The 26,111-nt window shown below is 48.2% G+C and overlaps 1 protein-coding gene across 1 annotated transcript in view; it reads left to right on the top strand.

Annotated features, from left to right (window-relative positions):
- ATP9B (ATPase phospholipid transporting 9B (putative)) overlaps window positions 1-26,111 on the top strand; it is a 1,157,977-nt gene that overhangs the window by 314,720 nt on the left and 817,146 nt on the right. Inside the window, exon 7 of the mRNA XM_029590836.1 lies at window positions 10,132-10,167. Coding sequence (XP_029446696.1) covers window positions 10,132-10,167 — 36 coding nt within the window. The remainder of the gene's footprint in view (window positions 1-10,131; window positions 10,168-26,111) is intronic.

The following is a 26,111-nucleotide window of genomic DNA, read 5'->3' as shown; positions in this document are numbered from 1 at the left end:
TAAGGTCTCCGGTCTCTGGGGCTCGGAGGACTGTACAGTCTCCGTTTTTCATCCAGTGAGGTAAAAAGGGAGCACCAATCGGGTTGAGCAGCCTTGGTTGGGCTAGGCCCCGGTCCAGTGCAGGGCTCCAGACACGTGGAGACCCTCGGCAGCGCCATCTTACGCGCAGGGGGCGTCGTTACCATCTTCCCTCCTCGGCCGTCGGTACACGCGGTGCAGGCCAGACGGTCAGTGCGCCCAACTTGCGCGTCGCTAACATAGCCACGTGCACAGCTGCACGCATAACTGCACGCAGAGCTGCTCGCATAACCAAGCGCACAGCCGCGTGCAAACCTACACGTGCGCATAACAGCGCGCATCCCGAAGCACATTGCTTGTGCGTCTATACACAGAGGCAATGGCACCGGCAGCAAAGAAGCTCAGAAGGCACTCCCTTTGCACAGCCTGCCACATCAGAGCCGCACAGCCTGAACTGGAGTCCTTCCTGTGTCATCATTGCGAAGAAGCCCAGGGGGGGACCAAAGCCTGGTCCTTCACAGTCAGAAGATGGGTCAGGAACTACTCCATACAACAGCACCGCAGACCTATGCAACTCTGAAATGATGTCTTCTCCACAAGAGGGCATTTCAGGGGCCCCTACTCTGACTCCCCCTGGGGTTAATATGGACCCAGGGGCCTTCTCCTGGTTGGAATTTTTCCAGGGGCTGCAAGCCTTCGTTCAGGTGCGATCAGCCCCAGCTGCAACCCGGGAGGAACCCCAGCTGGGAGCACCTGATGCTCCTGTCCCTGCTCAGGTGCCTCGAGACATGCCTCGCTTAACCAAGAATTTCCCTGACAGGGACCCAGACACCTCAGATGATGATGGTGGCTCGCTGGAGGAAGGAGAAATCCCTCCAGGCCTGGAACCATACAGAACTGTGCTTTGCTTCTTCACAGGGGATGAATTACCAACCCTTGTTTCCTAGACTCTGGGGATTCCAGGCCGGATACTATGGTGGAACCAAAAAACCCCCCGATGTTGGTGTCCCTTCGTAAGGCCTCATGCTATTTCCCAATGATGGAAGCCATCCAGAAACTGATTGACCTGGAGTGGGATGCCCCGGAGGCAAACTTTAAAGGAGGGCGGACCTTGGAAGCATTGTACCCTCTGGAACTAGCAACCATGGAATGCCTGCTTTTCCAGAAAGTGGGTGGCATGGTCTGCGCCATCTCGAAGCGAGCAACCATTCCCATTGTGGGAGGGGGCGGCATTGAAGGATATTCAGGATAGATGATTAGAATACATTCTTAAGCAAGCCTTCGCAACAGCAATGACACTGAAGATAGCTTCCTGCTGCGCACTGGTGGCACGCTCCTGCTTGCTTCTCTCGAGGAAGGCAGATAATCCCGGAACATATGCCGGAGAAGCGATTGAACCTGCCACATCCTTCCTGACGGACGCAGACCTGGTGCGTACCTCAGCAAGAGGAGTAGCCTCTGTAGTGGCGGCCAGAAGGCAGTTATGGTTGCGGAACTGGTCTGCAGACGCAACTTCTAAGGCGAATCTCACAAGAATGCCCTTTAAGGAATCTCTCCTGTTCGGAAGTGAATTAGAGAAATTGGCCAGCAAGTGGGGCGAATCTCCAGTCCTCAGCTACCTGAGACAGAGGAAAAAGATTCCAGTGTCCTTCTCCCAGAAGAAATAGGGGCAGAAGCTCCCAACGCTTTCGACCCTACAGGAATTCTTCATTCCAGGTGGTACCTCGTTCCTCCGAAAGGTCCCAGTCCTTTTGGAACTGACAAACCAAGAGAGGAATAGGTCCGGGGGCAGGTTCGAACCGAGCTCCCCAATGAGAATGAGCTGACCCATCCACAGAAAGAGGAAATAGGGGGTTGACTTTCCCTCTTCTACCAACGATGGGTTGAAATCACATCGGACAAATGGGTACTAAACATCATTCGAGAAGGTTACTCTCTGGAGTTTCGCAGCATCCCTCAGGATAAATTTATATCATCACCCTGCCACTCCCACATCAAGAGACTGGCAGTGGAATCTACTCTGACAAGACTACTCAGCCTGAAGGCTATAACTCCGGTATCTACACCCCAGCAAAATATGGGGCGTTATTCCATCTATTTTATTGTTCCCACGAAAGAGGGATCATTCCGACCCATCTTGGACCTCAAAAACGTCAACCGTCATCTGCGGATACTGCACTTACGCATGGAGAATCTCTGCTCCATAATAACGGCAGTACAACCGGGAGAGTTCTTAACCTCCCTGGACCTCTCTGAATCCTACCTTAACATCCCAGTCCATAAAGACCACCAGCGTTTTCTATGCTATGCGGTACTGGGACACCATTACCAGTTCCGAGCACTACCCTTCGGCCTGGCAACCGCCCCCAGAGCATTCTCCAAAATTATGGTGGTTGTGGCAGCAACACTGAGGAACTACCTGAGATTTTGCCTAATTTTGGGGCTCACCTAACTGGTTCGTCATTGGGGGAATGTAGTTCAGTGGGCTCAGGACTGACTCTTCCTCGTTTTGATATGGATCCCTCTGCTTTTTCTTGGGTGGAATTTTTTCAAGGGCCGCAGTCCTTCTGTCTCAGTCGATGGCCCCGGCAAAACCTAAAGGTTCAGGATTGCAGGCTGCGGATTCCTGCATACCTAGTGCTGCGCATAAGCATTGGAGTGGGTCAAGACCTGCTGCGGGTCATACTGATAAGGACCTGGATGGCATGGATGATGAAACCAATCCCTACTCCCTGGAGGATATGGAAATTCCTCCGTGATTGGAGCCGTATAGGACAATGTTGCGTTTCTTTAATAGAGATGAGTTGCCGGCTCTGATTTCCCAGACATTATAGATGCTGAGGGTGCCGGGTGCTGATTCCATGTCTGAGCCAAAGAAAAATCCCATTTCAATTTCTTTGTATAAAGCTTCATGTTCCTTCCCATTATAGATGCTATTCAAGAATTGATTGATCTTGAATGGGGTGCCCCGGAAGCTAATTTAAAGGGGGAGCAAGCCTTGAAAGAGCTGTACCCCTTGGATCCAGTTGTGAGAGAGCAGTTGCTCTTTCGAAAAGTTGATGTGCTTGTGTGCGCCGTCACCAAATGGACAACTATCCCTGTGGAAAGGGAAGCGGCACTGACGGATGCACAAAGTAGGAGAACTGAGGCTATCCTTAAGCAGGCCTTTGAGATGATGGTAATGAATTTGTAGATAGTCTCTTGTTGCTCCCTTGTGGCTTGCTCTTGTTTATGTCTTTCTCAGGAAGCTGATGAGTCTGGTGTGAATTGCAGGGAAGTGATGGAAATGGCAGCCGCCTTTTTGGCAGATGCGGGCTACAATCTGGTTCATGCATCTGCCATAGTGGTGGCTTTGGTAATAGCGGCAAGGCATCATCTTTAGCTTAGGAATTGGCCAGCTGATAGAATTTCAAAGTCTATTCATATAAAATTGCCTTTTAAAGGATCACACCTGTTTGGGAATGTGCTGGAAAAAATGGCCATTAAGTGGGGTGAGTCCTGGGTTCCTTGGTTACCAGAGGATAAGAAGCAGGCGCCATGCTCGTTTGGCATGAGAAGTCATGCTAGGGGTTTCAAACCATTTCGACCATACAGAAGAGTGGCTTCTCAGAAAGCTTGTCCTTTGGGTAGGTCTCAGTTTCTTTCATCCAAGCAGCCCAAATGAGGCGCAGGCTCGAGTGGCATGCCCCCTGAACCTCTCAATGAAGGTGTGCTGACCTACTCCTGGGAATAGGAGATAGGGGGTCGCCTCTCTCTTTTTTTTTTTTTTTATTGAAGGTGGGTTGTGATCACATCAGACCAGTGGGTTCTGGATGTGATAAGAGATGGCTATGCTCTGGAGTTTCTCAGTGTTCCTCGGGATGTTTTCATGGTGTCTCCTTGCAGCTCGCCACGGGACATTTTCATGGTGTCTCCCTGCAGTTGTCCACAGAAGAGGCAGGCAGTGGGAGTGTATGTTGTCAAGATTCCTCAGCCTGCGGGCTGTAGTCCCAGTGGCCATTGTCACAAGAATATATGGGCCGATATTCCATTTATTTCATTGTGCCCAAGAAGGAGGGTTCTTTTGCCCCATCCTAGCTCTCAAGGGAATCAACCATCATTTGTGGGTGACTCATTTCCACATGGGAACCTTACACTCAGTGATAATGGCAGTACAGTCGGGGGAGATTCTTACACCTATGGATTTGACAGAGGCATACCTATATATTCCCATCTGGCTGGAGCATCAATGGTTTCTGCGTTTTGCTGTTTTGGGCAACATTAGCAATTTTAAGCACTGCCTTTCAATTTGGCCACAATGCCCAGAACCTTTTCCAAGGTCATGGTGGTGGGGTAGCGGCAATGTTGATAAAGGACGGCATTCTAGTCCCACCCATTCTTAGAAGATTGCTGATTTGGGCTAAAAGTATGAAGAAAGCCTTCAGGTCTCATGCAAGATCTTGTTACAGGAGCTAGGTTGGGTGGTAAACTAGGCCAAGAGCCATCCCAGACACTGGAGTATCTCTGAGTTTGTTTCGACCATAGTAAAGCAGGGTGTTCTTGCCAGAGATCTGCATTCGGAAGCTGATGGCGCAGGTGCAACCATTGACAGAAACAATATGCCCGACGGTATGGTCTTATCCACAGTTGCTCAGGTTGATGGCACTCTAGAGGTGGGTTTGTGGGCAAGGACACATATGCATCCTCTTCAGTGTACACGCACCCACGCACGCACACACACACACACACACATACACACACCCATACATTGCTCGTTGGAATCCGCAATCTCAGGACTACTCAATACTGCTTCACTTACCAGTGGAGATCAGCATCCACCTGCACTGGTGGTTGCAAGCAGATGATGTAAGGAACACTGGACTGGCTAATACGACGGATGAAAGCCTTCGGGGTTGGGGGGCTTACTGTCAGGAGTTGACAGCACGGGGGCACTGGAATACAGAAGAATCTCTCTCTGGATCTTCAATCGGTTAGAAGCCCGTGTCATTCACGTTGGCATGCTTATGATTCATCGACCGCTTGCAGGGTTGAGTAGTCTGGATAATGTCAGACATGCGACAACAGAGACTTACATCAATCTCAGGGTGGAACCAAGAGCCAGAAAGTGTGCACTCATGGAATGGGCGGAAGTACAATCTTCAGGAGATCTTAGCTCACACATTGCAGGAAAGACAATCTAAGAGCAAACTTTCTCAACAGACAGAGTCTGGATCTAGGAGAATGGAAATTGTCAGATAACGCATTCCAGTTTTTAGTGGACCTCTGGGGCCTCCCGTTTCTAGATTTGCCTACGACATCACACAATGCGAAGGTTCCTTGCTTCTTTAGTTGCAGGAGAAATATAAAGTCCTTGGGCATCTATTATTGTTTGGGATAGTTGTGGGTGGATCCTTGGGCCGGTGGCAGATGACCATGCCCCCAAGGGAAGATCCCGAGAGGGACCACTGGTCAGGCTGAGTTTGGAGACAGACACACACTAGTTCTTTTATTAAACAGTATATTGAACCACCAGAGGTGGCAGTAGTGAGCTGGAAGCACCCGGCTGGGCTGTAGTCACTCAGATACTGGAACAACGATACCAGGATGGCAGAGCTGTATAGTGAGTAGGCAGGGTATGCAGAGTTCAGGAATAGAACCTTGATGGTAACACTCACACAATAGTCTCTTGAAGCAGCCCAGGAGCTGGAGTGGATTAGGCCCACAAAGAGCGAGTACCTGGTTCCAGGGAAAGCTCTGAGAGAAAGATGGTAACTCACTGATGTTGTAGGTAGCGATGACTTCCTGGTAGAAGTGGTATTCAGAAGCAGGTCTGAGAACGTGGGCCCTCGAGGAGCGAGTACCGGTTCCAGACTGTGACCTGAAAGGCAAAAGAGAAACGAGGCCCCCGAGGAGTGGGTACACCTGGTAAGTCCGAGGAGGCAGAGTAGCTAGACGCGTAAGAAAACCTTTCCTTTTCCTCTCCTTTCCGTTGCTAACTCGATTAGTAGCGAATTCAGAGACCTTAAATATCTGGTGCGGATGACATCATCTCAGGGGGACGCCCCTGAGGTTCGCAGCACTGCTGGTACTTGAGTCGGGGCCGTGCTGTGCACGCGCCCTTAGGCTTCTCGGAAACCTGGCGGAGTGCAGCATCTTGCCGGTCCGGGGACGACGGAGGAGGGCGGCAAGATGACGCCGTGGCAGCCAAACATCCAACAAGCAAAGAGGGAGTCGCCACAGAGGTAAGGTGGGCGGAGTGGAGACGTCGGGCAGTGAGGGTCGCAACAGCATCGATGCCTTCATGCAGGAGTGGCCAGAAAGCAAACTTCTATATCCTTTCCCCCATGGCCCATGTTGGGCAGAATGATTCGAGGAATCAGAGTCCACATGGGGATAGTGCTTCTGGTGGCACCAGATTGGCCCAGGAGACCATGGTATTCAGATCTGCGACGACTCCTGGTGGTCTCTCCTCTCCGATTACCGGTCCACAGGGATCTACTATGACAGGGGCCTGTTCTTCACGAACATCTGACTTGATTTTGTCTTACAGTATGGCCCTTGAGAGAGGGCTTGGTTGCTGAAGCGTGGATACCCTACTGCTGTGATTGCCACTTTGCTTCGAGTGCAAAAGTTCTCTACTGTCCTTAGCCTATGTTCAAGTTTGGCGAGGTGTTTGAGGCTTAGTGTGAGGAAACAGGAGGTTCATCCTCATTCAGTTAAGATTCCGCCCATTTTAGATTTTTTGCAGGATGTATTGATTAAGAGGTTGGCCATTAATTCCTTGAAAGTACAGGTGGCAGCTCTTGCCAGTTTCTCAGGTCAGGTGAATGGTGGTGTCGAAGTCAAAAGATTTTATTCTATCTCTCTGTTCAGTTCAATGTAGAAAGTCCCGTACTTATTCTTGCTCTAAATACAACAGGTTTTATGTAAGGAATAGTATTAGTTGTTGCCAAACTTGATCCTTGTACTAGGTAAAATACTGAAGTATTAAACAATCCTTAGATAGGCATAATACCACTATGCACACAAGGTTGAAGAATTAATTGTATGGTAGAAAATAGATATAATGTTGATTAATGCTGATTCATCCTCATTTGTGAAAAACGTATGCTACACTAGTATGTAATTGCGATAAGTGCCTGGGTCATGCTGATCTGTTATTTAGCCATGATTTAAGAATGAGAGATGAATGAAAGAAATGTAAGAAAGTGAATTGTTTGTTCATCTGAAATATTTTTTTTAACCATGATTTTGTAATAAATAGAGAACATATAAGCTTGGTTGTATGCATTAGTTTTTCAGAAGTACCTTGAGTGTACGTCTCATGTAATATTACATTAAATAAAGATACTTATACTGTTTTAATGATTTGCCTATTTCAATTTTGGGGTGTATGGGGTAGGTAGCATAGAGGGAAAATGTTTTTTACTTCTACAATGTCGGCTCAGCTAGATGTAGCCCGATTCTTAAAAGGAATGAAGCATCTTCTTCCTTCTTTGTGGTTACTGGTGCCTTGTGGAGTCTTAGTCTGGGTTTTGGATTTTTGTCTGGTCCCACTTTTCGACCACTGCGAGACCTTGAGGTCTGCTCAGTTTGAAGGCTTCTTGTGGCAATTTGTTCAGCACATTGAGTCTCCAAACTTGCAGGCCTTGTCTTTGCCCGGGAACCGTTTCTGCGCGTGACTCCAGAGGTGATAGAGCTGCATTACTGTTCCGTCTTTTTGCCAAAGGTGGTTCTCGGATTTAACTTGAATCAATCAATTTCCCTGCTGACTCTGGACAGGGAGAGAGATGCAGAGGGGATATCGCCTGTTACAGACTTTGGATGTCACGAGGCGTATTTTGAAGTTCTAAAACCTTTCAGGAAGAAGGACTGGCTTTTTTATACTCCCGTGGTAGGAGTAAATAGGTGGAGCCGGGTGTGTCACGGACTACAGTAGCCCGCTGGATTAAGGAGGTAGTCACGGTCGCAAAATGGGATGCAGGGCAGCCCATTGCCAAGTCAGGTTAGGGCTCATTCCACTAGGGCTCAGTCAGTTTCATAGGCGGAGGATTTAGATTGTTCTCTCCATCGAGATTTGCTGAGCTGCGACATGGTCCTTCTTACACACCTTTTTCCAGGCATTACTGCCTGGATGTGCAGGACCAAGATGATGCAACTTTCGTGTGTGCAGTGGTGATTGGACCACAGGCGTAGCTTTGGTCCATCCCACTGGTGTGGAATTAACCCTGTCCGAATGCTAAGAAAGAGAGAAATTACTACTTTCCTGATAATTTCCTTTTCTTTAATAAGGACAGGATAATTTACCTTCCCGCCCTAGGCTGCCAGATGGTGGTGATATTGTCCTCCTGAGTGGCTGCGTTTCTGGAGATTACTGGTAAGTGTCAGAACCAGTCCCTAGGTTAGTGGTAGTACACTCCTCGTCTGAGCTTAGTGTTTTCCTGTTAACGGATAGGAGTACTTGATTAATTGATTGTTAATTATGTTCATATATGTTTAGTTGTCAACAGTTGGCTTTTGCAGAGAATACTGGTGGGCTGATGTCAGTGCAGGGGTATATGACGTCAGTTTGCTCTGTCTGCATCTGTTGGTAGATGTACATAACCCATTGGTGTGGATTAACCTGTCCTTATTAAAGAAAAATAAATTATCAAGTAAGTGATTTCTCTATATTGGAAGATGGGAGGGGCACTCCATGTTTTCCATATGAATATGTTGACGTTATTGAGAAATATAAATTGTCACAGTGTTAGTCTTTTCACCAGTTCAAATCCTGATTAGGTCAGCAGGGGACTTAAAAAGGTAACCCCTTAAATGAAATTGTTTGATCTCAATCCATTTCCAGGGACCATAGCAATCATATCACGGTTCCTCTCATATTCCTTCAAATTTTTGAATTCTACTGCTCACTTTGTAACTGTTTTATGACAAGATCGTGAGGAGAGAGACGAGAACAATGAAGTGACATTTATAGTACCTATATTTTGAATATGCTGCCTTGGGGTGGTAGTGAAGAAAGGGTTTAGCACTAGACATATAAATACAACTCTTGAAAATTAGCATTATGTGTTGTAGAACATGATTAAGGACCTTCGTTTTCTGTTTTTATTTTTCCTGGAATTTCAAAGTTATAGTGAAAAATTACAGTAATTTTTCACTATTTTTTCTATTTTTCCCAGGAAAAATAAAATAAAATCTGAAAATAAAGGTCCCTAAAAATGATGATTCAAACCAACTCTTTCTGTTATCTAATCACCTAAAAAACATAGCTACATATATATTTCATGGGCCTTCTCAGTGGCTCATTGGCAAGTGCCTACTACATGGAGTTACCTGGGTGTGATTCCTAGATCAGGACTCCTATTCCCAGCATAGCTGGCGAGTTGGCATTCACAAATTGCTGGGGTAGGGAATCTGAACCATTGAGCAACAGCGATACTTAGTGGTTAGAATAGGCTTAAGGTATTATTATTACAGGGTTCCATAAGGAATTCTGTTACATGACCTCTGGTCGAGGATTGTTATACAGTGACTAGGGTTAGTGAATTGGGAGGGGGATATAAACTAGGGGATAGCCTAAGAGATACCAGGTGGGATTTATCTGGAAGCCCAAGGAAGCAGAGGGGAAACTATTTACAGCAGGTGAGAATGTGGCATGGAGCGCATAAATGTTTATCTGTGTAGAAAATTCCCAGTTACTGCAGAAGAGGATGTGTGCACAGAGGTTAACAAATTGTTTAAAATGTTGATGATTGGCCAAATTTTTCCACATTTTCTATGATGCCCAGCTATATTTGTCCAATGAGCAGCTTTTCACATCTACCTTTCTCCTAGTCATTGTGGCAGTACAGATCTGTAAGCAAAAACACAGGTAACTTTGTGTAAGTTTGGTTGGAGTCAAAATGAAACTCAAACTTACAGTTTTGAAAATATGTACAGCTATTTATTGTAGTGCATTTTGAAAGTAGTAATGTTTTCTCAAAATAAGGACCTCGGTTTCACTATGCTTTTTTTCTCATAGAAAAAAATGGGAGAAAGTTTAGTAAATCAGGCTTAAATCTTTAAGTATTAGTGTGTCTCTATTATAATTTTTTGTTTCTTTTTTAAAGGTAAAGTGCAACTTAAGAGTTTCAGACATACCAAGTTGGGGACCTCATCATAGTGGAAAAGGTTGATGTTTTTTAAATATATTTTAGATGCTAATATTAGCTTTTATCCAAGTGTTTTGGTTATTTTATGCAGATGTGCAAGTTTAACTTCTGTTTAGGTTATACATTTTAAAGACATATGTATTTTCCTTTGTTTAAGTCCTTAGATGAAATAAGTATGATTTAGTTTGAATTTACTTGATGTTTTATTATTGTATGCAACCTACTGAGTTAAAATTTAGGTAAATCTCTCTTTATTATCATAAGATAAACTGCCTTTATTTTGGAATTTGACCAATATGCTGCCTCAGTATTTTGTCTCTGATTTTACATTGATGGTTCATATAAGTTCCAAGATCACTTTTTTTTTTTTTTTACTTTTGTTTCCTTCTTTATTTAAATTTCAATATTTTGAGCATCTCAGGTTTGAGGTACGTAGCTATGTAGTTATAATAGGGGACAAACCTAGTACATTAGGATTTCCACAGCTCAGATTACTATACATTTTAGTTTTAGATGTTTAAATAGAAAGTGGAATATGACTTTGTGAAATATCAGGTAGCTCCTTTAAGATCCTGTTGATTGATCTCATAGGTTAGCAATTATCATGGTTTCAGCTTTTCAGGGACTGATTAATTTTTTAAGAAATTCACAGCTATGTACATCTTGGGCTAAGTTGACAAAGTGAAACCATTGTAGCTAGGGTGACTTTTACATTTAGATGAACACTTCAATTTTTGTTAATTGCAACAGTTATGGTTGGTTTGACGACAAATATTTGCCCCACATTAACCATGTCACACATGTAGTGCATGAATTAAATTAAATTGCACAAAAATGGGCAACATTTATTAATTTCTTGTTTTTAAAATGTTAAGTGCTGTTGTAAAATTGAAATACAGTGATAGTATTAAAATCAGTTGTGAAATATACAATCAGTAACTCAGCAAAAGAGCTTTCAAGAGAAGAAAGATTGAAACATTTACAATATTTTTCTCCTGTGGCAGAAGAAATAAAATGAAATGGAATATATAAATGACTAATGGAATAACTTTCTCTGTCAACAATTGGCATGAATTAGCCATAAGGCTTGGATGATGTCATCCAGTGGTGCCGACACAGACCCAGCTCTCAAAGCTCCGAAAAAAAACTTTACTAAACATCCACAGGAGTTCCCATGCATGTGTTCATCTCATGAGTGCCTCAGTATTTCTATGTCTGAGCCTCTCTTAAAATGTTTTCAACTTTTTGGCCTTGTGTATTCTTACTGCTTTGTTACTTCTGTTTTGCTGCTGCCTTGGTAGATGCTCACGCAGAACTTTTAAGTTCTAGCATAAAAAAAGAGAAAGAAAGGAAAATCAGATACTTGTGACATGGATTGGCCTCTGTCGGAGATAGGATACTGGACTTGATGGGCCTTTCATCTGACCCAGTATGGCATTTATGTTTCTTTTGTTTGTTATGAGAAGTTCTGCTCCATGTATCCAAGCAGCTACAGATCAGCTTATAATACTTTTGTGAGAGACTGGAGTTTTTGTCTACTCTATCCATACCCACTGATTCCTACATCAGCAGCATTGTCCAAAAGTTCCTTCAGGACAAAGTGAGGATTATCCTCATAGCTCCAGCCTGGTCATGGCTAGTATGGTATCCATATCTTGTCTGTCTGTCATGTCAGTCTGTTTCTCTTGGGAACACCTCTGATTTCCATGACATAGGAGGAATCCATTGACCGCCGAAATGAGAAAAGACATAACATGGTGGCTCCTAGACTCCACCCTATCCAAGGGAGCATTTCCGAGCGTGTAGCCAGATGGACTCAGAACAAGTGGGTATAGTGTGCTCGTGCTAGCAGTTGGAGACGGATCTGATGTCAGCACGGGTACATATACCCCCACAGGAAGTGAAGCAACTCAGTAATTTCCGTCTCCAAAGCAGTTTGGAGAGCCTGCACGCTTGCTGAGCGTGTTTTCCAATACTACTTTCTACTTTCTATATTCTACTTACTACATTTTCTACAGGAACATCGAGCCCCACACTCCTGCGGTGATACCCTCGGGTCCCTCCCCAGTTGAGTTTCCCGGGGTGATTTCCGCGATCCCTCGGAGGTCTAGGCCTCGGTCCGGTGGCCGAATCGCGGCAGGGATCTAGCCCCCGTGCGAGAAGGGCTTGGCCGGGCTGAGAGGCGCCTCGGTCCCGGCGTGGACCTAGAGGCAGCGGGTGCATTTCCTCAAGCGCAACGGTGAAGGTATTCCCCTCTCCCCCCGCAGCTGGAGACCGCCCGGGTTTCAGCCGGGAAGCGCCGAGGATCAGGTAAGGCATACATCTCTTACTTTTGGTCTCCGAAGTACGAGGATCGGCGGCGTTGCCTGTATGCGGCACGCCGTGGAGGTCGCCATTTTGTCGGCCTTGTTTCAGGTATTAATATGATTGAGCGTATATTGCTGACCGCATATTATTGAGCGCATATGTATCGAGCGTATATTTGCCGCCGCACATATTGAGCGCATATTGTATATCCTTGCGCGTATATGCTGACCGCATATATTGAGCGCATATTGTATATATTGAGTGTATATTGTGACCGCATATTATTGAGCGCATATTGTATTGAGCGAATATTGCTGCCGCATATTATTGAGCGCATACTGTATTAAGCGCATATTCTTCAGCGCTGCATTCGCAAGCTGCAATGGAACACTCGAACGCCCCGGCGTCTCCTGCGGCGGCGCCTCCTGATTCCGGCGTAAAAGCTCTCGGCCTCTGCTCAGCATGCCAGCTTAGAGCCACGCACAGCGAGGAGCCAGACTCCCTTTGTGCCCAATGTGAGGAGGCAGTAGGAGCCTTGGGTCAGGACCAGTCTCAACAGAGGTTTGCTGACAGTTCCCCAGGGGCCACCCCGGATCTAGCGGGCAGTCTCGAACAACCTGTAACAACCTGCTGTAGTTACACGATGTTAGGTTCCATGTTAGGAGCTACCACCCAGGAAAAAGATCAAGGCATCATAGTGGATAATACTTTAAAATCGTCGGCTCAGTGTGCTGCAGCAATCAAAAAAGCAAATAGAATGTTAGGAATTATTAGGAAGGGAATGGTTAATAGAACGGAAAATGTCATAATGCCTCTGTATCGCTCCATGGTGAGACCGCACCTTGAATACTGTGTACAATTCTGGTCGCCGCATCTCAAAAAAGATATAGTTGCGATGGAGAAGGTAGAGAGAAGGGCAACCAAAATGATAAAGGGGATGGAACAGCTCCCCTATGAGGAAAGGCTGAAGAGGTTAGGGCTGTTCAGCTTGGAGAAGAGACGGCTGAGGGGGGATATGATAGAGGTCTTTAAGATCATGAGAGGTCTTGAACGAGTAGATGTGACTCGGTTATTTACACTTTCGAATAATAGAAGGACTAGGGGGCATTCCATGAAGTTAGCAAGTAACACATTTAAGACTAATCGGAGAAAATTCTTTTTCACTCAACGCACAATAAAGCTCTGGAATTGGTTGCCAGAGAAGGTAGTTAGTGCAGTTAGTGTAGCTGGGTTCAAAAAAGGTTTGGATAAGTTCTTGGAGGAGAAGTCCATTGATGGCTATTAATCAATTATACTTAGGGAATAGCCACTGCTATTAATTGCATCAGTAGCATGGGTTCTTCTTAGTGTTTGGGTAATTGCCAGGTTCTTGTGGCCTGGTTTTTGGCCTCTGTTGGAAACAGGATGCTGGGCTTGATGGACCCTTGGTCTGTCCCAGCATGGCAATTTCTTATGTTCTTATGTTCTAACCTGGGATCCCGGGGGACCTGGTACCCCGACGACTAGAGACCGCTTCCATTTCCTGGGTGGATCTCTTTAAGGGGATCCATGCCTTTGTACAGATGCAATCAGCTTCCCGTCCAGGCCCTGCTGCTGCTCCGGCTGATCCTGCCCCTGGACCTTCGCGCCCTTATCGTGGGCACCCGCCTCCGGGCAGTCCGGTTCATGCGGACCCTGATGTCTCGGAGGACGAGTCCGAACCCCCCGATGAGGGGGAACTCCCCTTGGGGATGGAGCCATATCGAACCATGAGGCGGTTCTTTCCCAAGGAAGATCTCTCCGACCTGGTATCTCAGTGCCTGGTGGACTTGGCTATTACAGGCCCCGGCACCACGGTGCCATCTATGCAGAACCCTCTGCTGGAAGGTCTTCGTCCTACAGCCCGACATTTTCCCTTCTTGCAAGCAGCACAGCAACTGATAGATTTGGAATGGGCTGCACCAGCGGCCTCATTCAAAGGGGGTCGGGCCCTGACGGGCATGTACCCCCTGGACCCGGCAATCAAGGAGATGCTGGCGTGCCCTCAGGTGGACGCCTTGGTTAGCGCTGTGGTCAAGCGCACTACCATTCCAGTTGAGGGGGGGGCGGCCCTCAAGGAGCCACATGACCGGCGACTGGACGCCATCCTGAAACAGACCTTTGAGATGGCAGCTCTATCTTTGCGGATCGCAACCTGCTGCACAGTGGTGACGCGTTCCTGTTTGTCACAGGTCAGGAACAATGCTCCGGCAGCGGACATGGAGTCAGCTCTCTCGTTCCTCACGGATGCAGCATCTGACCTAGTCCGTACGACAGCCAAGGGGGTCTCATCTTCGGTAGCTGCCAGGAGGCAGCTCTGGATACGGAATTGGTGAGCCGATGCTCCTTCGAAGACACGCCTCACCAGAATGCCCTTTAGGGGTTCTCCCCTGTTCGGCAGCGACCTTGATAAACTGGCCAGCACATGGGGTGCCTCTCCAGTACTTCGACTGCTGGAAGATAGTTTCAAAAGGAACCAGCGCACCTTTCCGAGGCCCTCCAAAGGTAGAAGCTCCCAACGCTTCACTCCCTATAGGAGTCGCTACCAGGCACCTCGTCCTGAGGCCAGGAACCAGTCCTTTCGGACCAAGCAGCACAAGAAGGGAGCCGGCTTGGGTTCAGGGCCCGGCCGCGTCTCCCAATGAGAATCAGCCGATCCATCTGGGGGACGGAGCCATAGGGGGCAGGTTAACCCTCTTCTACCCCAGATGGGTTGAGATTACGTCGGACCAGTTGGTCCTCGCCATCATCCGAGAGGGGTATTATCTGGACTTCCATCACCTCCCTCCGGACAGGTTTGTGGAATCTCTGTGACCAATCTACAAGAAGGCAGCATTGGAAGCTACCCTGGCGAGGCTCCTGTCCTTGAAAGCCATAATCCCAGTACCTGCATGGGAAATGGATTCGGGGCATTATTCCATTTATTTCATGGTACCCAAGAAAGGAGGGCCCTTTCTGGCCCGTACTGGACCTCAAGTCAGTCAACCGATACTTAAGGGTCCCGAGGTTTCGCATGGAAACTCTGCGCTCCGTCAAGACCGCAGTACAGCCAGGAGAATTCCTCACGGCCTTAGACTTGTCAGAAGCCTACCTGCATATCCCGATCCATCCGTATCATCAGCGCTACCTACGCTTCAAAGTTGTGGGACGCCACTTCCAATTCCGGGCTTTGCCCTTCGGGTTAGCCACGGCGCCGCGGACCTTTACCAAGGTGATTGTAGTGGTAGCCGCGGCGCTCAGACGGGAAGGGATCCTTGTCCATCCCTACCTAGACGATTGGCTGATCAGGGCGAAATCACGAGAGGAGAGCCATCGGGCAACCAACAGAGTGATCGCCCTTTTGGAAAGCCTGGGATGGGTAGTCAACCTCAACAAGAGTTGCCTACAGCCTTCCCAATCACTGGAATACCTGGGAGTCCAGTTCAACACCCAGGCAGACAAAGTCAGTCTCACCACCAAGAGAAGGTTAAAACTTCAGACGCGTCTCCGGTCCTTGATGGGAGCCAGCCGGCCCATAGCTTGGGATTATCTACAGGTTCTCGGCCTCATGGCATCCACCCTGGAAGTGGTACCCTGGGCAAGGGCCTATATGAGACCTCTACAACGCTCCCTGCTCTCTCGCTGGAGCCCCCGCTTCTGGAATTACTCCGTGCATCTACCTCTGCCAGCCAGAGTGCGGACCCAGTTACGGTGGTGGTTGCAGGCCAATCACATGAGCAGGGGGTCGAAGATGTCCTCCCCCAAGTGGATTCTGCTCACCACAGATGCCAGCCTGAGCGGATGGGGAGCACACTGCGAAGAACTCACTGCACAAGGGCAGTGGAACAGAGAAGAGTCAGGGTGGAACATCAACCGTCTAGAGGCACGAGCAGTCCGGTTAGCCTGCCTGCAATTTGTTCACAGACTGAGGAACAGAGCAGTCAGAGTGATGTCAGACAATGCCAGCACGGTGGCATATATCAACCGTCAGGGCGGAACCAGAAGCCGACAGGTGTCCCTAGAGATAGCCCCGCTGATGGCTTGGGCAGAGGTGAATCTCCAGGACATCTCCGCCGTCCACATTGCCGGAAGGGACAACTCCGCGGTAGACTTCCTCAGCAGGGAAAGCCTAAATCCGGGAGAATGGCAGCTGTCCCCCACAGCCTTCCAGATGATTGTGGATCAGTGGGGGATTTCAGACATGGACCTACTAGCGGACAGGTCCAATGCTCAAGTACCCAGATACTTCAGCCGCAAGCAAGATCCGTTCTCTCACAGGATCGACGCCCTGGTTCAGCCATGGCCTCCAGGGACACTGCTATATGCTTTTCCTCCGTGGCCCCTGCTCGGCACCCTTATACACAAGATTCAGAAGCACAAGGGCCTAGTTCTTCTAGTGGCACCAGACTGGCCAAGAAGACCCTGGTACGCGGACATGAGAAGACTACTGGCAGGGAAGCCCCTTCCCTTGCCTCCTCTCAGGGACCTGCTTTGTCAAGGTCCCATCCTCCACGAGGATCCGGCTCAATTCTCTAGAGGGCTAGACTGAAGAAAAGAGGTTACTCTGAGCCGGTGATAGATACACTACTCCGAGCTCGCAAGTTTTCCACATCCCTCACCTACATAAGGATCTGGAGAGTATTTGAAGCCTGGTGCGACACTCATGGCACCAATCCACATGCGACCACAATCCCTATTGTTCTGGATTTCCTACAGGATGGGCTTCAGAAGGGTCTCTCCCTAAGTTCCATCAAGGTTCAGGTGGCTGCGCTGTCTTGCTATGGTCCCAGGAGGGATGGTAAGACCATTGCCACGCACCCAGATGTTTCTCGCTTCCTGAAAGGAGTCAAGCACATTCGTCCGCCACTGAAGTGGCCAGTGCTCCTGTGGAACCTCAACATAGTTTTGGATTTCCTCGCAAGATCCACCTTCATACCCCTTCGGGGCCTGTCTCTCCGTTCGCTAACTTTGAAGATGGTGTTCTTGCTGGCAGTGTGTTCCGCACGCCGCATCTCAGAGCTACAAGCGCTGTCCTGCCGTGATCCATTTCTCAGAATCACTCCTGAGGCTATCCATCTTCGCACGGTTCCCTCTTTTCTACCTAAAGTAGTCTCACAATTTCACCTCAACCAAACCATATCCTTGCCAACCACGGCGGGTTTGAAGAAATCAGAAGGGCGTTTGCTACGCCATCTCGACATCGGCAGATTGCTACCCAGATACCTGGAAAAGACAGAAGCAGTACGAAAGACGGACCATCTGTTCATCCTTCACAGCGGGAAGAAGCAAGAGGAAGCGGCCTCTCGACCCACCATAGCCCGCTGGATCAAAGAAGTTATCAGAGCGGCCTACGTAGAGGCCAGAAAGTCACCTCCTCTACAGGTCAAGGCTCATTCTACCAGAGCGCAAGCAGCATCTTGGGCAGAATCTAGGATGTTGTCGCCCGCAGAAATATGTAAGGCGGCGACATGATCTTCCCTCCATACCTTTTCCAGATTTTACCGTCTGGATGTCCAGGCCAGGGAGGACACAGCATTTGCGAGGGCAGTCCTACGCGGTCCTCAGGCAGCCTCCCAGCCAGTCCGGGAGTAAAGCTTTTGTACATCCCACTTGTTCTGAGTCCATCTGGCTACACGCTAGGAAATGTTGAGATTACTTACCTGATAATCTCCTTTTCCTTAGTGTAGACAGATGGACTCAGCATCCCGCCCGGCTGCCGGTATACATGGGGTTCACCGATTCAAGGTAAGCCATGTCATTTTCTTACACAAGAGCGTCCCCTTTGCCAGGTGTCGACACCTTCCGGTTGGGAATGCTGGCGGTCTCCAGCTCCTATCAATCGGTCAGGGGAATCCTGTTTCACTATTTCATTGATCGTCAGTACACATATATCCATAACAGCTTTTGCAAGGAAGATTACTGAGTTGCTTCACTTCCTGTGGGGGTATATGTACCCGTGCTGACGTCAGATCTGTCTCCAACTGCTAGCACGAGCACACTATACCCACTTGTTCTGAGTCCCATCTGTCTACACTAAGGAAATGGAGATTATCAGGTAAGTAATCTCAACATTGTTTAGTTCCCCTCCTCACAACGCAGTCTTAACCAGAGATGCGTCTCGCAAGGGCTGGGGTGCACACCTCGAGATTTACGAAACACAAAGGTTATGGACAATCTCGGAACAGAACCTGCAAATAAATTTATTGGAACTCAGAGCGATTCGCAATGCATTACGAGTGTTCGAAGACCACCTGAAAGGACGCAGGGTCATGATCTACATGGACAACCAAGTGGCAATGTTTTACATCAACAAACAAGGAGGGTCTGGTTCATGGTCCCTTTGCAAGGAGACCTTGACAATCTTCGAACATGCTCACCGAAATTGCATATATCTCCAGGCAACTTACCTACCAGGAGTGGCAAACACAAGAGCGGACAAGCTAAGCCGCATCTTTCATCTTCACGAATGGGCACTCAATACAGGAATAGCCCAAGACACATTCATGCAGTGGGGGACACCTTCAATAGATCTCTTTGCAACAGAAATCAATGCTCAAGTTCCCAAATTCTGCTCAATAAGACCAAGCCAATTCAGGATTGCACAAGATGCCTTCCTCATTCCGTGGACGACAGGCCTCCTATACGCCTTTCCTCCCATACCACTCCTAACAAGGACAATTCAAAAGTGCATAGCAGACAAAACTCAACTGATACTCATCGCCCCGGCCTGGCCGAGGCAACCATGGTACAGTTTCCTTCTCCGACTATCCGTCATGGATCCAATTTGGTTACCGAATCGACAAGATCTTCTCTGCCAAGATCAAGGGATGCTCCTACATCCACTACACTCATCTCTCCTGAATTAAAATTAAAATTAAAAGACCATCATTGAGACCCTTAAACAGCTCTCTTCGATGCCTTCAGACTTCTCCTCAAGACAGCCCTTCAGGAAGGACTCTAAGAAGCCTTTCTACCATCCAAGGAAGGCCTACCCACCACCAGCAAGGTCCCGTACTACGAGACCTTATCAGAAACCTCAACCTCGCCAAGTCTGAAAGCAGAAACCACAAGCAGCTCCCCAGCCAAGACCTGCTTCAGGTTTTTGACTTCCGCTTGGAGAGCAGCAGCCAGATTCCTCTTCCAAACATACCAGTGGGAGGTCGATTGTGCCACTTTCTCAACATGTGGCAGTCAATCATAACCGACCAATGGGTATTGGTAATCATTGCTCAGTGCTACGATCTGATCTTTCTCGCCCTGCCACCGGACTCCCCCACCTCTGCAGACGTGGAGAACGTCCGACCACTCCATTCTTCTGGAACAAGAGGTCTCCCTCCTTCTCCAGTCAAGAGCAATAGAACCCGTTCCGTACTCGCAGCAAGGCCTAGGGTTCTATTCCCGGTACTTTCTGATCCCCAAAAAATCGGGGGGGGGGGGGGGGGTGTTCGTCCAATCCTGGACCTATGTGCTCTCAAGTACCTCCAGCGGGAAAAGTTCAAGATGGTTACTTTGGGATCGCTTCTACCTCTTCTACAAAGAGGAGACTGACTCTGCTCTCTGGACCTCCAAGATGCATACACACACATTGCGATAACTCCAACTCATCGCAAATACCTGAGGTTTTTAGTAGGCCCCAAGCAGTAGCAATACAGAGTGCTTCCGTTTGGCCTGGCATCTGCACCACGAGTCTTTACCAAATGTCTCGTAGTTGTCGCAGCTTTTCTCAGAAAAGAAGGTGTTCATGTTTACCCCTGTCTGGACGACCCAGCAAGCGGCTCGGCCGTCCCTTGATTTGACTCTACAGACTCTCATTTCATTAGGATTTCTCGTCAATTATGGGAAATCCTATTTAGTCCCATCTCAAACCTTGTCGTTCATTGGGGCAGACTTGGACACCTTGCAGGCAAAAGCTTTTCTACCTCGACAACGAGCGTTAACTCTTGTGTCGCTCGCTCACCAGTTACAGTCTCAGAATACTGCGACTGCACGCCAATTTCTCATCCTCCTAGGTCACATGGCGTCCTCAGTCCATGTCACACAGATGGCCCGCTTGGCCATGAGACTCATGCATTGGACTCTGAAGTCCAATGGATTCAAGCTGTTCAGCCTCTGTCGGCCATTGCCCACATCACCGACTCACTCCGTCTGTCTCTCGCTTGGTGGAAGAATCAGAGCAATCTCCTCCAGGGATTGCCCTTTCAAGTGCCAGATACTCAAGTCATTCTCACCACCGATGCTTCCAACCTCGGGTGGGGAGCCCATGTGAACCATCTGCAGACGCAAGGATTTTGGTCTCCAGAGGAAGCCAAACACCAGATAAATTTCCTGGAGCTTCGAGCAATGCGATATGCTCTGAGCTTTTCAGGATTGCCTTTCCAATCAAGTCATCCTGATTCAGACGGACAACCAGGTGGCCATGTGGTACATCAACAAGCAGGGAGGCACAGGCTCCTTCCTTCTGTGTCAAGAAGCTGCGTAGATTTGGGTGGAAGCTCTCTCCCTCTCGATGTACCTCAGGGCCACCTACTTGCCGGGAGTGGACAATGTTCTAGCAGACAAACTGAGTCTTGTCTTCCAACCGCACGAGTGGTCGCTCAACCCCTTGGTAGCAAACTCCATCTTCCGACAATGGGGTCATCCTCAGACCTCTTTGCGTCCCCTCAGAACAACAAAGTGGACCATTACTGCTCCCTCATTCGCAGCAAAGGCTCTCAACCCAGAGATGCATTCTCCCTCACATGGGCAACCGGTCTGCTTTATGTATTCCCTCCACTTCTTCTTCTCTCAAAGACTTTCGTGAAGTTACGTCAGGACAAGGGAACCATGATCCTGATAGCACCTCACTGCCCACGCCAAGTGTGGTTTCCAGTACTACAGGATCTCTCCATCCGCAGGCACATTCCCTCGGGACAGGACCCGCTTCTGATCACTCAAAACAATGGGAGCCTAAGCCATCCCAATCTTCAGGCCTTGTCCCTGACGGCATGGATGTTGAAAGGTTAATCCTTCAACCACTTAACCTTTCAGACCCAGTTTCCCTTGTTTTGATTGCTTCACGGAAGCCTTCCACGAGAAAATCTTACTCCTATAAATGGAAAAGGTTTACCTCATAGTGCACTTCGGTCCCTTGATCCCTTTTCCTGTCCAATCCTACAGTTTTTGGACTATCTCTGGCATCTGTCAGTCGGGTCTCAAGACATCTTCCATCAGAATGCATGTCAGTGCAGTAGCCACCTTCCATAAAGGTGTCTGATGTCCCTATCTCAGTACAACCCCTTGTAACACGCTTTCTGAAGGGCTTGCTCCACATCAAGCCACCTTTACGTACTCCGGCCCCTTCTTGGGACCTTAACCTGGTTCTTGGTCGGCTCATGAAACCACCATTTGAGCCTTTTCATGCCTGTGATCTAAAATATCTCACATGGAAAATGATTTTCCTTTTGGCTATCACCCTCAGCTCGCAGGGTTAGTGAGTTTCAGGCCCTAGTTACCTATCCGCCTTACACTAAACTCCTGCAGGACCGAGCGGTACTCCGCACTCACCCTAGGTTTTTACTTAAGGTAGTTTCGGAGTTTCACATTAATCAATCCATCATACTACCTACCTTCTTTCTCAGGCCCCATTCCAATCCAGGGGAACAGGCTCTGCATACCCTTGACTGCAAACAGGCTCTAGCTTTTTATCTAGACCATACAATTGCCCACAGGACGAGCACTCAGTTATTCGTCTCATTCCACCCCAAAAATTAGGGCAACCTGTGGGTAAGCAGACTCTCTCCTCCTGGTTAGCGGACTGCATATCTTTTTGCTATCAGCAAGTGGGCATTCCATTTCAAGACCATGTTAAAGCACACTCTGTGAGGGCCATGGCGACTTCAGTAGCACACCTGACATTTGCAGGGCTGCCACCTGGAGTTCCCTCCATACTTTCAAAGCCCACTATTACTTGGACAAAGCCGGAATCAAGATTCCATCATCGGCCAGTCTGTCCTGCGTAACCTATTTCCAACGTGACGTACCAACACCCTTCCGCCTGCCCAGTGGGGTTCAGGATGCCCTCTACCAAATTCCACCCCAGTTGTTGTGCCTGTTGCACGCCGTTGGGTACATTTGGTGCATGTTCGGACATCCTCAGCTCGGTACTCACCCATATGTGAGGATTACCATCCTGCTTGTCGTGTGAGAAAGCAAATGTTGCTTACCTGTAACAGGTGTTCTCACAGGACAGCAAGATGTTAGTCCTCTCGAAACCCGCCCGCCGCCCTGCGGTGTTGGGTTCGTAATGTTTTGTTGTTTTATTTTTCGACACTGCCTGTAGCTTTCAAATAAGACTGAAGGGGGACCCCTGCTGACAGCAGGGTTAGTGCCATGCTGGGCATGCCCAGTAGGGGCCAGTCAAAGTTCTGGAAACTTTGACAGAAGTTTTCCGTGATTGGGCTTCATCCTGATGATGTCACCCATATGTGAGGACTAACATCCTGCTGTCCTGTGAGAACACCTGTTACATTTAAGCAACAATTTCTCTCTCACTTCTCTCGCCCATCAACTGCACGCCACTTCCTAATCTTGTTGGGACACATGGCGTCCTCGGTACATGTCACTCCAATGGCTCATCTCGCCATGAGATTCATGGAGTAGACTCTTAAGGTCACAGTGGATTCAAACATCTCAACTACTGTCAGCCGTTGTTCACATCACCAACCCACTTTGCCTGTCACTGGCTTGGTGGAAAAATCAGTCCCATCTTCTCCAAAGCCTTCCTTTCCAGGCTCCAGATCCTCAAATAACCCTTACAACCGATGCCTCCAACTTTGGCTGGGGAGCGCATGTTGCCAATCTAGAAACTCAAGGGACCTGGTCTCCAGAGGAAGCCAAACACCAAATAAATTTCCAGGAGCTACGAGCAATCAGATATGCTCTCAGGGTGTTTCAGGATCGCCTTTCCATCCAGGTCATTCTGATTCCGACAGACAGCCATGTGGTACATCAACAAGCAAGGGGAAACAGGCTCCTACCTCCTGTGTCAGGAAGCTGCACAGATATGGGCGGCCCTTTCTCATTTGATGTACCTCAAAGCCACCTACTTGCTGGGAGTGGACAATGTGTTGGCAGACAAGCTGAGTCACACCTTTCAGCCGCACGAGAGGTCCCTCAACCCCACAGTAGCGGACTCAATATTCCGATGTTTGGGGTTACCCTCACATAGACCTCTTTGCTTCACCTCAAACCTGCAAAGTAGAGAACCTTTGTTCTCGCACAGCCAACACTCACTACCAAGAGATGCGTTCTCCCTCTCATGGGCCACAGGTCTCCTATATGCATTCCCTACACTTCACTATCTCAAAGTGAAGTTACGTCAGGACAAGGGAAACATGATCCTGATAGCCCCTCACTGGCCGCGCAAAGTGTGGTTTCCGATTCTCCAGGACCTCTCCATTCGCAGGCACATTCCCCTGGGGAAGGACCTGATTCTGATCACTCAGAACGACGGGTGCCTACACCACCCCAATCTTCAGGCCTTGTCCCTGACTGCCTGGATGTTGAAAGGTTAATTCTTCAGCCAACTCAACCTTTCAGAGCCAGTTTCCTGTATCTTGATTGCTTCACGAAAGCCTTCCACGAGAAAATCTTATTACAAATGGGACAGGTTTAAGTTATGGTGTTCTTCCCTGTCCCTTGATCCTTTCACTTGTTCCACCACAAAATTTCTAGACTTTCTCTCTGGCACTTGTCAGAATCAGGTCTAAAAACGTCTTCCATCAGTGTGCATGTCAGTGTGGTAGCTACCTTCCATAAAGGTGTTGGGGATGTTCCCATTTCAGTACAACCTCTTGTAACACATTTTCTGAAGGGCTTGCTCCACCTCAAGCCTCCACTGCGCCCTCCGGCCCCCTTTTTGGACCTCAACCTGGTTTTGGGTCTGCTCATGAGACCACTATTTGAACCTCTGCAATCCTGTGATCTTCGCTATCTGAAATTGAAAGTGATTTTTCTTTTGGCAATCACATCCGCTCGCAGAGTTAGTGAGTTACAGGCCCTTGTCACCTACCCGCCTTACACTAAACTTCTGCACGACCGGGTAGTACTCCGCAATCACCCTAGGTTTTTACCTAAGGTAGTATCGGAGTTTCACATTAATCAATCCATTATACTACCCACCTTCTTTTCCAGGCCCGATTCCAATCCAGGAGAACAGGCTCTGCATACCCTTGACTGTAAACGAGCTCTAGCCTTTTATCTAGACCATACAGCTGCCCACAGGAAAGGCACTCACTTGACTGTAAACGAGCTCTAGCCTTTTATCTAGACCATACAGCTGCCCACAGGAAAGGTACTCAATTGTTTGTTTGTTTCGATTCCATCAGATTAGGTCAACCTGTGGGTAAGCAGACTCTCTCCTCCTGGTTAGCGGATTGCATTTCCTTTTGCTATCAGCAAGCAGACATTCCACTTCAAGACCGTGTTAAAGCACTCTCTGTCAGGGCCATGGCAACTTCAGTAGCGCACCTATGCTCGGTGCCGCTTCCTTATATTTGTAGGGCTGCTACCTGGAGTTCTCTCCATACCTTTGCAGCCCATTATTGTTTAGACAAGGCTGGGAGACAAGATTCCATCTTCGGCCAGTATGTCTTGCACAACCTATTTGCAACTTGATGTACCAACACCCTTTTACCTACCCGTTAGGGTTCAGGATGCCCTCTACCAAATTCCACCCCAGTTCTTGTGCCTGTTGCACGTCTTGGGTACATTTGGTGCATTCCTCAGGCATCCTCAGCTCGGTACTCACCCATATGTGAGGACTACCATCCTGCTTCTCCTGTGAGAAAGCAGAAATTGCTTACCTGTAACAGGTGTTCTCACAGGACAGCAGGATGGTAGTCCTCATGAAACCCACCTGCCACCCCACGGTGTTGGGTTCATTACGTTTTATTTTATTTTTCGCACTTACTTTAGCTTTTTTAAACAAGAATGAAGGGGGACCCCTGCTGGTTGCAGGGTTAGTGCCATCCTGGGCATGCCCAGTAGGTGCCAGGCAAAGTTCTAGAAACTTTGACAAAGGTGTTCCGTGATTGGGCTCCATCCTGTGGTGTCACCCATATGTGAGGATTAACATCCTGCTGTCCTGTGAGAACACCTGTTACAGGTAAGCAACTTCTGCTTTATGGCGTTATCGTGGGTGTTGGGGCCCTAACGCCCACGATAACGCAATTTGATAAATGACCCTGGAAGTTTTGTATTTGATGCAATGGAGGGTGAAGTGACTTGCCCGAGGTCATAAGCAGCAATAGGATTTGAACCCTGGCTTCCGTAGATCATTGCCCATTGCTCTAAGCACTAGGCTGCTACTCTACTGGAGATCAGAGGAAGGCTCAAAACCCTGTGTAAAGGAGGTTGCTGAAATACTCAAGACTTCTCTGGTACATTTTTTAGACTCCAGATTTGTCTTTGGCAAACACATTTTTTGTGGTAGTAGCAGGCTGTGGGAGGAAGCTGCCTGGAGAGGGGGGGAGGGCTGGGACTGCAAGAGAAGGAAGGGAGGGAGTATGACTTGAAGCAGTGGAAATAAAAAGTTTGAGGAAGGGTTGAGCAAAGAAAAGGAAAAAAAAAAAAGATTGGAAAGGTGTTTTCCATTGAGTACACACAATTTCCAAAAGCATT

This window comes from Rhinatrema bivittatum, chromosome 2, assembly GCF_901001135.1.
Source record: "Rhinatrema bivittatum chromosome 2, aRhiBiv1.1, whole genome shotgun sequence".
NCBI lineage: Eukaryota > Metazoa > Chordata > Amphibia > Gymnophiona > Rhinatrematidae > Rhinatrema > Rhinatrema bivittatum.
The sequence above is the reverse complement of the archived record's forward strand: the minus strand, read 5'-3'. Positions and strand labels throughout refer to the sequence as shown.